Source organism: Mustelus asterias, chromosome 6 (assembly GCF_964213995.1).
Source record: "Mustelus asterias chromosome 6, sMusAst1.hap1.1, whole genome shotgun sequence".
NCBI lineage: Eukaryota > Metazoa > Chordata > Chondrichthyes > Carcharhiniformes > Triakidae > Mustelus > Mustelus asterias.
Window position 1 is genome coordinate 18,376,266 of NC_135806.1, and position 12,219 is coordinate 18,388,484.

At 42.0% G+C, this 12,219-nt stretch overlaps 1 protein-coding gene across 2 annotated transcripts in view; it reads left to right on the forward strand.

The window, feature by feature from the left end:
- The window catches only part of LOC144494781 (lysine-specific demethylase 4C-like), a 386,490-nt gene that overhangs the window by 73,574 nt on the left and 300,697 nt on the right, over positions 1-12,219 (forward strand). For both annotated transcript variants that reach the window (XM_078214103.1, XM_078214104.1), the window contains exon 5: positions 980-1,173. In XM_078214103.1, the coding sequence (XP_078070229.1) occupies positions 980-1,173 (194 nt within the window). The remainder of the gene's footprint in view (positions 1-979; positions 1,174-12,219) is intronic.

A 12,219-nucleotide genomic window follows, 5' to 3' on the forward strand; every position in this document is an offset into this window, starting at 1 on the left:
GTCTTTGAGCAAGCCAGGAGCATATTTCACATGGTTGAACAATACTTTGACAGGAAATGCCTCTTTAACATTTTTCAGTTTTGCTATTGTTGCTGGAATGCTGAAAATTGGCTTTGTGTTAATTGCTTTGGGGGAAAAAAAAGCAATTTCATTGTAACCTCTGCACAAAGCAGAACAGAATTAACTATGGGGTCATTTAAATCTTATTGAACAAGAGCCACTATAGCTACTGCTGGATTTGTTTTCCATTCTATTTTGTCTATTATTCCACTATTATTCCATTCTATTTTGTATATAGCTTCTGCACCCAGGTATCATGATAATACCCATGTTGCACAGTCAAATACAAAGGTCATTGCCTATCAATCTGGAATAAGCAGTTAGTGAATGAGCTACAAAGTGCCTTTTCAACTTTTGATTCGGATCCACAGTATTCTGTACCCCTCATTACCCCATGCTGCTGGATGTTTGTACGTTATGTGGTATTCCTCCTTCCTCGCTAATCTCCCTCTTGACAGCTGGAAACTGGATAATGCCCCTTCACACGAGCAGCAAAGGCAGCTTCAATGTTTTACTTCCTCTTGCAGTGGTTCTACACTGAATTGTTGTTGGATGTGCAGTTAACCACTGACACTGACTTGAGCACAATAAATAGGCAATGTGGTCAAGCTTTGGCTTGACTTGGAAGTGGCTATAATTAGCAATTGAGGTGTGTTTGTTATGCAAATACAGGTTTCCTACCTCTAACAAAAAGTATTAAGCTGCTGACCTTTTCAAACTGCAACATTTATATCTATCCTGGCAAAATATTCAGACTGGCTTTTGGTGATCCCCATCATTACGAGAATCAAATCAATGTAAATAAAACGTTTTGTTAAGTTAATTAGATTTTCACTGTTGCTTCCAATTCTTTGACACCTGGGTGCATTAAACAGTTGTACTATCCGTATGATTAATTTCAAATGTAATTATTTTCTAGGATATTGATGAATGGAATATCAGCCGTTTGAATACAATTTTGGACGTGGTAGCAGAAGAAAGTGGCATTGCTATCGAAGGTGTTAACACACCGTATTTATACTTTGGCATGTGGAAGACAACTTTTGCTTGGCATACTGAAGATATGGATCTGTACAGCATTAACTATCTGCATTTTGGAGAGCCGAAATCTTGGTAGGTGTAATGACTATGTTGCATTTATGTTTTGTTTCTTTCTGTACATATACAAGGCCTGGCAAAGAGTAATTTGTTTTGTTCCCCCACACCTAAGAATATACTGTTTAGAAACAGACACCTACAGTGGATGATCCATAGCCTGCACTTTTTATAATAAGGTGATACATCATTAGCTTGAGGAGAAACAATGGCTTGGGATCTTCCACAGAGCGGCAATCGTCGTTGGATTGCTGATCGCTGGAATTTTTCCATGCCTTGATTCTGCTTTGCATTTCTTGCCGTGTCATCTGAGCCTGACTTCTCCAGAAATGTGGAATGCAGCATCACTTGGAGCACTGTGTCACAGCGCTGCAGCATTGGGAGGAAAAATGATACGATATCATTCTGTCTCTGAATCACTGGAGAATGGACGTACACGCAAGAGGGCCGTTGGGACCCTGCAGGAGTTCTGACACGCTAACCTCTGTGCGAATTTCCCAGAAAGCTTGAATTTCAGATGGGCACTTCCTCTGCTCCCCCAGACCCTCTGTGAATGTTTCCAACTAGGAATTAGTGTCAGTCTTCGGACAGGCCCATGGGGAGTTAACTGAATAGATACACAGGAAATGTTAGAAATTTTTATAATACTAGCTGTTTAAGATCCAGGGCGGAATTTTACAAGAAACGTTCTAAGTGTCCAGCTCACATGAAAATGGGAGAGTTGCAGATCCGTGTTTTGGGTGAGTTATTACGCCCAATCTTGAGCACATAGTGCTTGAAAGAATGGGCTAGACTGTTTCTAGCCACTACAGGCAGTGGGTGGGGCTTAATTCACCAGCCAGCAGCAGAGGGAGCTATTGTGCATGTGCAGACTTCTGTGTTTACACATGCACAATTGCAACAACAGAGGCCTGACAGAGAGAGAGAAATCCAGTTCCGGTAAGACCGTGAGAGCCGAGAAATCGGGTGCGATCCTGATTTCTCGGCTCTCATGCGATTTTATCAGCTCAATCTGCCCGTCCATCGATGGACGGAGTGAACCGGTAAAATTCCGCCTCCAGTGTGAATATTAATGAATGGAAGAATGTTGGTAAATGGGTGATTCGATGAATGGGTAGGCTGGCAGTTGGATAGAGTGGCAAGTGGATTGGGAGGGATGGGGAGTCGGGTGGGATTGGGAGGCTAGTCCAGTCAGCGTGGATAGTGTTGGGGGGGGGGGTGTTAAAGGGAGGAATTTGGGAGGTTTGGGGTCAGTGTATGTGATTGGGGGGTCAGTTCTGTAGTTACACAAGAGTTAGACTCGGATTTGTCTCTCTAACATTTCCTGTGTCTCTTATTCAATTAACGCCCCATGGGCCTGTCCGAAGATTGACTCTAATTCCAAATTGGAAACATTCACAGAGGGTCTTGGGGAGCAGAGGAAGTGCCCATCTGAAATTCAAGCTTTCTGGGAAATTCGCACAGAGGTTAGCGTGACAGGACTTCTGCAGGGTCCCAACGGCCCTCTTGCGTGTACGTCCATTCTCCGGTGATTCAGAGACAGAATGATCTGGGCCAGAATTTCTTCAATTCTGAGATGCTCTGCTGGTTTGTTATTAAGAACATAAGAAATGGGAGTAGGAGAAGACCATAGACGCATTGCGCATGCTCTGCTCATCAATATGATCGTGACTGATCTTGGGCTGCAGCTGTATTTCCTGCCAGCTCTCCATGAGAAAAATCTGCCTTTCTCAGCCTTAGACATATTCAATGTTGATAAATCCACAACCATCTGGGATAGAGAATTCCAAAGCTTCACAAACCTCTAAGTAAAGACATTTTTCTTGATCTGTCCTAAATGATTGTTTCCTTATCCAGAAACTCTGCCCCAGCCAGGGGAAATGACTCTGCGTAGCTACCTTGTCAAGCCTTTTCATAATCTTGAATGTTTACATAATCACAGAATTTTTATGGTGCAGAAGGAGGCCACTTGGCCCATCTTGTTTATATTGGCTGTCTGGATGAGCAGTTCACTTATCTCCCACCTTCTCCCTGTAACCCTGTGCCACCTTTCTTTTCAGACAACAGCAATCTAATTCCCTCCTGAGAGCTTCGATTGAACCTGACTCCACCATACTCTCAGGCAGTGCATTCCAGTCATTGACTATTCACTGCGTGATAAAGCTCTTCTCATATCTCTTTTGTTTCTTTTGCCAATTACTTTAAATTCATGCCCTCACATTCTCGATCTTTTTACGGGTGGGAATACTTTCTCCCTATTGACTCTGTCCAGACTCCTCATGATTTTGAATATCTCTATCAAATCTCCACCAAGTCTCCTTTTCTCTCAGCTTTGACAAAGGGTCATCTGGACTCGAAATGTCAGCTCTTTTCTCTCCTAACAGATGCTGCCAGACCTGCTGAGATTTTCCAGCGTTTTCTCTTTTGGTTTCAGATGCCAGCATCTGCAGTAATTTGCTTTTAGTCCTAACTTCGAAATCTGTCTTCAGAACTGAAATTCCTCATTACTGGAACTGTTCTCATTAATCTTTTCTGCGCTCTCTCCAGTGCCTTCATATCCTTCCTAAAGTGCAGCACCCATTGCTGGACACAGTAGCCCGGTTCAGGCTGAAACTAGTGTCTTATAGAAGTTCAACACAACCTCCTTGCTCTTGTACTCTATTCCTCTAATAATAAAACCTGGGATACTGTATCTTTATTCACTGTTCTCTGAACCTGTCCTGCCATGATAATTTATGCACATATACATGCAGGTCCTTCTGCTGCTGCACCCTGTTCAGAACTGTACCTATTTTATATTGTCTCTCTCTGTTCTTCTTACAGAATAAATCACTTAGTATTTCTCCTCATTGAACTTTATGTGCCACCAATTCACCAACTTGTCTATGTCCTGTTGAAGTTCTCCACTATCCACCTCACAGTTCACAATGCATCCAAGTTTCATATCATCCGCAAATTTTGAAATTGTACCCTGTATACCAAGATTTAGATTCTGAATATATATCAGGAAAAGGAAGGGTCCCAAAACTGACCTCTGGAGAACTACACTACAAATCTTCCTCCAACCAGAAAACATCTATTAACTACTTCCCTGTTTCCTGTCACTCAGCCAATTTTGTATCCATATTGCTGCTACTTCCTTTTATTCCATGAGCTTTAACTTTGCTCACAAGTGTGTTGTGCAGCACTGCATCAAGTGTGTTTTGGAAGTCCATGTATGCACCACATCAACAGCATTGCCCTCATCAACCCTCTCTCTTACCTCTTCATAAATTCCAAGGTAGTTAAATGCAATTTTCCCTTAAGAAATCCATGCTGGCCTTTTTTAATTAACTTGTGTTTGTGCACGCGACTATTAATTTTGTCCTGAATTATTGTTCCGATAAGTTTCCCTTGCACCAAAGTTAAACTCACTGGCCTGTAGTTACTGGGCTTACCTTTATGCCCTTTTCCAACACGACGTCCCGTTTGCGATTCTACAGTCCTTTGGTATCACTCCTGAGTCTAAGGAAGACTGAAAAATTATGGCCAGTGTCTCCACAATATCCACTCTTGTTTCCCTCAAATTAGATCATCTCTCATTCTTCTGAACTCCAGAGAATGTTGACCTAATTTACTCTGCTCTTATCATAGGACAACCCTCTAATTCCAGGGACCAATTTAGTGAATCTTTGCTGTACTGTCTCCAATGCAAGTATATCCTTCCTTAGATGTGGAGACCAAAATTACTGTTCCAGGTGTGATCTCGGTACAATTTATTTTCCTAATTGCTTGCTTTACCTGCATTCAAATTTTTTGCATTCCTTAACCAGTAAAGCCAAGTCTCTTTGACATCAACATTTTTAAGTTCCATGTTTTTTTAAAAATAGCTTTTGATTTTCTAGTCTTGTGGCAAAGTGATAAGTTATCATTTTTCCAGATTATACTCCATGTGTCACATTGTTTCCCACTTGTTTAGTCTATAGGGGAAAGGGCCTGGGTAAGGTACTCTATCAGAGAGTCACTGCAGACTCAATGGGCAGAATGGCCTTCCGCACTGTGAGGATTCTAAAAAAAATAATGTCCTTGCAGTCTGTGTCCTCGCAGCTTGCATTACCATCTAACTTTTATAGTGTCAGCAAACTTAGATACATTACTCTCGGTCTCTTTGCCCAAGTCATCAATATAGATTGTAAATATCTGAGGTCACTAATATTGTTTGTAAATATCCAAAGCCCCAGCATTGATCCTCGCCACAGCTGCTGACTTTTAAATACTCCATTTATCCCTACTCTCAGTTTCCTATCCATTAACTAACCCTCTAGCCATGCTAATATATCACCTTCACCTGCATGAGCCTTTATCTTGTGTGCCATAGAATCCCTACAGTGCAGAAGGCGGTCATTTGGCCCATTGAGTCTGATTCTCTGAAAGAGCAGCTTACCCAAACCCCCACCCTATCCCCATAACCCCGTGCATTTACCATGGCTAATCCCCCTGACCTACATATCCTTGAACTAAAGAACAAATTAGCATGGCCAATCCATCTAAACTGTACATCTTTGGGCTGTGGGAGGAAACCAGAGCACCCGGAGGAAACCCACGCAGACACGGGGAGAATGTGCAAACTCCACACAGGCCAGAATTGAACCCGGCTCCCTGGGGCTGTGAGGCAGCAGTGCTAACCACTGTGCCACCATGGTAATAACCTTTTGTATGGCACCTTATTGAATGCCTTTTGGAAATCCAAAAATTTGTCAAACAGGATTTCCCTTTCGTAAAATCATGTTGACTCATTACTATGCTATGCTTTTCCCAGTTAAGACTAATAATAATAGATTCTAGTGCCTTTCTGACGACTGATGTCAGGCTAACAGTCCTGTATTTTTCTGGTTTCTCTCTTCCCTCCTTTCTTCAATAATGATGCTACATTTGCTAACTCCTAATCTTGGGATTGTTCCAGAATCCAGTCACCGCATAAATTTCTTTCTCTGCAGCTGTCTCTCTCCGAACCCTAGGGTGTACAGACCATAACTTGTGATAAGTTTGTATATGTTATTCTGACTAATGAGTGCAGTTTGTCTTGTGGTTTTCCATTTAATCATTTTGCTACTGGTGGAATACAGCTGACAGTGATGGACAGGGGAGTCCCAACAACACAGTTATACCATTTTAGAAGTGGTGTTGTGCTGCTAGTGAAAGCCGTATTATTAATTTTACTCCAGAGAATATAGACTCAATTTACTTGGCTCTTATCCTAGGACAACCCTCTCATTCTGAGAACCAATCTAGTGAACCTTTGCTGTACTGCCTCCAATGCAAGTATATCCTTCCTTAAACATGGAGTCCAAAGTTAAATATAGTATTCCAGGTGTGACCTCAGCAAAGCACTGTCCAATTTGCTTTCCTAGTTGCTTGCTGTACCTGCATGCCAATTTTTGTGTCTACTTGTGTGAATGTGTATGCACGTGTGAGCACGCGAGTGCACAATTCATAATACCCTTTGCACTTGAAGCATTAACTCTTCTTGCCTGAGAGCACTCGTAGAAGATAATTGGTTACTCCACAATTATGACACAAGGAATTCTAGCTCAGGCGTTCTTTGCTTGGAGAGCACCAAATAAAGGTATATAATGACCTGAGATTTGAACTGTTTACCTCATCCAATTTGAAGCAGGTTGCAGAACTTTTCTTGTCATAGTATCAGAATGTATAACTCAACATATTTGTGACACTGATCTGTGGCTGTTTCTCTTAGTGGGGAAATGCCTGGAGCTTATTTTTAGCTGATCTGTTCAATTCTGTTTCAGATTATATCCAGGAGGTGGTGCCAAACACAGCCGCTGAGCTTGTACACTTGTAAACCTGACCATCTATGTATATAATCTGACTTGATGCAACTAATGGTTTCAGTACTCTGTTAGTAATGGCGTTGAGGGTTTGAGAGTATGCCTACTTTCACCTGCACCCTGTTTGCCAGTTCGTTCTCAAAGAGGAAAGTCAGTGATTTTTGGGTGACCTGCTGAAGGGCTGTGGAGATGTATGTCAGGGTTGGAATAGTGTTCATGGTATTAGAAAGTTGCCACGGATGTGCAGAAATGCCTCACAGCGCCAGGGGACCCAGATTCGATTCCTGGCTTGGATTACTGTCTGTGCAGAGTCTGTACGTCCTCCCCGTGTCGACATGGGTTTCCTCCGGGTGCTCCGGTTTCCTCCCATAGTTAGAAAGACTTGCCAGTTAGGTGCATTGGCCATGCTAAATTCCCCCTCAGTGTACCCGAACAGGTGCCAGATTGTGACGACTAGGGGATTTACACAGTAACTTCATTGCAGTGTTAATGTAAGCTTACTTATGTCACTAATAAATAAACGTTTAAAAACCATGAGGTGAGTAATTGTGTGGAAAGTAGCAGGTGCAGAGTGTACAAGTAGCAGCAGAAGGAATTTCACTAAAGTGTGAAAGGGAAAAGAAAGATTTGCAGTTACTTCGTGCCTTTCCCAACTGTGGGATGTCACCAGGTGCTTAGCAGCCAATTAACTACTTTTTGAAGCGTAGCCACTGTTGCAGTGTTGGAAATGCTGCAACCAATTTGTGCATAGCAAGTTTCCATAAAAAGCAATGAAATAAATGATCAAACAATCTTTAGGTGTTGTTCAGGACACTAGGAAGAATGATTGTGTTCTTTTTGATGAGTGCCACATGATCCTTTACACTAACCTGAGAGGGTAGATGAGGCCTTGATTTATCTTTCGGCGACGATCAAGCCCAAGGTGGGGTGCAATGCCTAATCTTGTCGGTTTGGATCTTGTTTGTTTCTCTTGTAAGGGCCACGAATTAGGTTCAATTTGAATTTGGTCTTTTTGAGCAAGCCAGGAGATGGATTTGGCTTTGTCCGGCCCACTCTGAGCATTGGCCTTATGACTTTAAGAATGAAGTAAGAACATTTTTCAGAGGCACCTTTGACAGTGCTGCACACCCTCGAGTGCAAGGCTGCTTTTAAATGATACTGCTGCCTGATTTCCAGCTCCTCCCCAATCAGAGTGAGTGCTGCTGGCAGCTCACAATCAAATGAGGCTCAAAAGCCACTTGCCTCTTGCGGACGCCGTTGGACTTCTGCAAACCAGTGTTGCACTGTTTTTTGTGCCTTTTGAATTTCTCTCCAGTGTCGTCTAGTGGCACAAAGTGAGTACTTCAATCGTGCAGTTTAAATGACGTGTTCCTTTTGAAATAGATATTCCTTAATTGCTCTTGAATCTAGTGTTACCATCATTTGCCAGTCTAAACTGGTCAGGCCAGAGCATTTGAATAAAAACTGAGAGTGTGCTTTTTTTAAATGTAAAATATCTTGCAACCTGATTTATGATTTTAAACTTACTAGTCATTACTCTGTTTGAATCACTTGTGATGCGCTTATTTATTACAGATATTTTTTCAGTAATATACGAAATAAACATGTGAATCGATTTGTAAAATCGTTTCACTTTTTTTTGTGACTGCAGGATTTTGTTCTAGGTACAGCTTCTTTCTATTCCATGGCTTTTTGTATTGCTTGTTCTTGTTGGATCTGTCCCCATCAATAATTTGTGCTGATAATTCAGATTTTAGAGACTGGGAAACTGATTTATGGATATTGGTTAGACGGAGCAGGACAATTTTGCCATAATTTTGCATGTCCATAACACACACCTTTCTTCATTAATAGCTTTTTCACCCGTGTCATAATGTCAGCTATTTTAGATTCATCACATTTTTAACACATAGAGGCAAGTGTGTAAGAAGAAAACTTGAATAGCTAGAAGGATATGATCCAGGATAAATGTGCTTTGCTTTGATTGGTATAATAGGTACTGGCTTAAACTTAACCTGAAGTTATACATATGTCTCTAATATATTGTGACCCCAGGCTTGAAACGTGTCACAAATTATTTAATGTGTGTTTAAAATTGTGCATTTAATAAGCAGCTAATATATGTAAGTGGATCAGATTGCACATTTTGGTTGCCATACAGAATCTCAAATTATTTATTTGGATGTACTTTAAGAACTGCCTTAAGAATATCCTTAAAGGATTTCATGGAAGATTCTGATTTTGATATTTTCACAAATGTAAATGACAATAATGAGATAGAACATAGAAAAGCTACAGCACAAACAGGCCCTTCGGCCCACAAGTTGCGCCAAACATGTCCCTACCTACTAGGCTTACCTCTATCTCGAACATGTCCCTACCTCTATCTTACTAACTTCCATGAACTTATCCAAAAGTCTCTTAAAAGACCCTGCCGAATCCGCCTCCACCACCACTACCGGCAGCCGATTCCACGCACCCGCCACCCTCAGTGAAAAACTTACCCCTAACATCTCCTCTGTACCTACTCCCCAGCACCCTAAACCTGTGACCTCTTGTGGCAACCATTTCAGCCCTGGGTAAAAGCCTCTGAGAATCCACTCTATCAATACCCCTCAACATCTTATACACCTCTATCAGGTCACCTCTCATCCTTCGCCTCTCCAAGGAGAAAAGACCTAGCTCTCTCAACCTATCCTCGTAAGGCATGCCACCTAATCCAGGCAACATCCTTGTAAATCTCCTCTGTACCCTTTCTATGGCTTCCACATCCTTTCTGTAATGAGGTGACCAGAACTGGGCACAGTACCCCAGGTGGGGTCTGACCAGGGTCCTATACAGCTGCAGCATTATCTCCAGATTTCTAAACTCAAATCCTCTATTGATGAAGGCCAGTATTCCATACGCTGCCTTAATCACAGCCTCTACCTGCGACGCTGCTTTGAGCGTTCTATGAACCCGGACCCCAAGATCCTTCTGATCTTCCACACTGCCAAGCGTCTTACCCTTAATATTATATTCTTTCATCCTATTCGACCTGCCAAAATGAACCACCACACACTTATCTGGGTTGAAGTCCATCTGCCACTTCTCCGCCCAGTCTTGCATCTTATCTATTCAATAACATGAATAACTGTCTCCATTCTGTCAAGGTAAGTATCCCAAAGCTTGGGTCACCATCTCAATTTAGTATTGCATCTGGGGTTGGGGAGTACAAGGATCTACTTCTCCCCTGGCTCCACACATCAGTGTCTATCTGGACAACACTGTAACCACTGGAACTAAGGTCTGAAATTTGACCAGGGTTGGAGCATGAGGTGAGGCCAAGTTGTGGACAACTAATAGAATATTCTAAGCTAGATGAAATAAAGAATGCAAGAGCAAGAGCCCTTCAAAATAAAGGGATGTGGAGGTCACTGGCAAGGCCAGTATTTATTGTCCATCTCTAATTGCTCTTGAGGTGGTACTGTTTTTCACTTTCTTGAATCGCTGCAGTTCACGTAGTGTAGTTACACCACAGTGCTGCTGGGGAGGTAGTTCCAGGATTTTGGCCCAATGACAATGAAAGAACATTACAAGTCAGGATGGTGTGTAACTTGGAAGGAAGCTTGCAGCTTGTAGTTTCCATATGCTACCCTTGCCCTTCTAAGATGGCAGAAGTCACAGGTATCTGATGAGTTGTATATCGTTATCTGAGTAGTAGTGAATGGAACTGTGTTATCGTAACTGTGTTATTGTCAGTAACATTTCTGATCTATTACTTTTACACACCTAATGCTCACTATTTATATCTGTGAAAGTAAAAAAAAAACAGAATGTTGTATTGGATCTGTAAGTTTGCTGATGACCAATCAGAAACAATCAAAAACAAACCAATATTGAAAATATACACCAGGTGAGTGTAAGGAGAAATGAGAGGAAAAGAAAAACAAGCAGGTAGTAAGAGTTGGAGCGGGTTGTGTTAGGGGTAAAAGGGTGATATGTGCTTGCAAGTGGAGGGCAAGGCTAGAATACTGGAGGAGTTCTTTGCCTGACTGTTTACTGAGGAAGAGGAATCTGACAAAATGTTGGTAGAAGCAGAGATAGCGGAAGCAATCGATCGAAAATTGAAAGGGTGATGGTGTTGGCTATGCTTGCAGTAGATAAGTCATCTGGTCTGGATGGCTTGCATGCCATGTTGCAAAAGGAAGTGGAGTGGAGATAGTGAAAGGGCTTCCCTTAATTTTTCCAGCTTCCCGAGATATGGGGGAGGTGCCAGAGGATTAGCAAGTGGCAAATATGATACCCTTACTCAAGAAAGGACGCCAGGATGGCCCGAGTGACTGCAGGTCACTTAGTCTAACATCAGTGGTGGGTAAAGTTTTGGAATTCCTAATCAGGGAAAATATGAATAGACACTTGGAGAGGTTTGAGTTAATTAAGGAGAACCAGCATGGATTTGTAAAAGACAGATCATACTTGACTAATCTAATTGAATTCTTTGATCAAGTAAGGGAGAAGTTTGATGAAGGGAATGCGTTGGATGTTATGGATTTTAAGAAAGCATTTGACAAGGTACCACATTAAAGGTTGGTTCACAAAATCGATGCTTATTGAATGGGAGGGTGAAATTGGATTTAAAAATTGGCTTGAGGATAGAAAGCAGCAAGTCATGGTAGACGGTTGTTTTTCAGACTGGAGGGTGGTGCGCTGTCCATAAGGGACAGTGCTAGGAGCACTTTGTTTGCTGCAGATAAATGACATGGACCTTGGAATACAGAGTCCAACTTCAAAATTTGCTGAAGACGCCAAACTTGGAGTGGCAAACATTGAGTTTGATAGGGATTGACTGCAACAGGACATACATAGAATTGCAGAATGGGCAGGGAAGTAGCAGATTGAATTTAATGGAGAGAAGTGTGAGGTGATGCATTTTGGCAGAAGGGATGGGGCGAAACAATATACACTTAACGCCACTAACGAGTCCGGGAACAGAGGGACAATATTTGTAGGTGACAGGACATATTGATAGAGTGGTTAGCAAAGCATATGGGGCCTTGGGCTTCATAGATAGTGTTATTGCATCAAAAAACAAGGAAGCTCTGCTGGACCTACATCCAGCTCTGTTTAGCCCCAACAAAGTCTGGTTCTGGTCACCACACTTGAGGAAAGATGTAAAGGTTCTTCAGAGGAATCATTGGAGATTTATGACTTCAGGTTACCATACAAGATTAGGTTGGAAAGACTAGGGTTATTC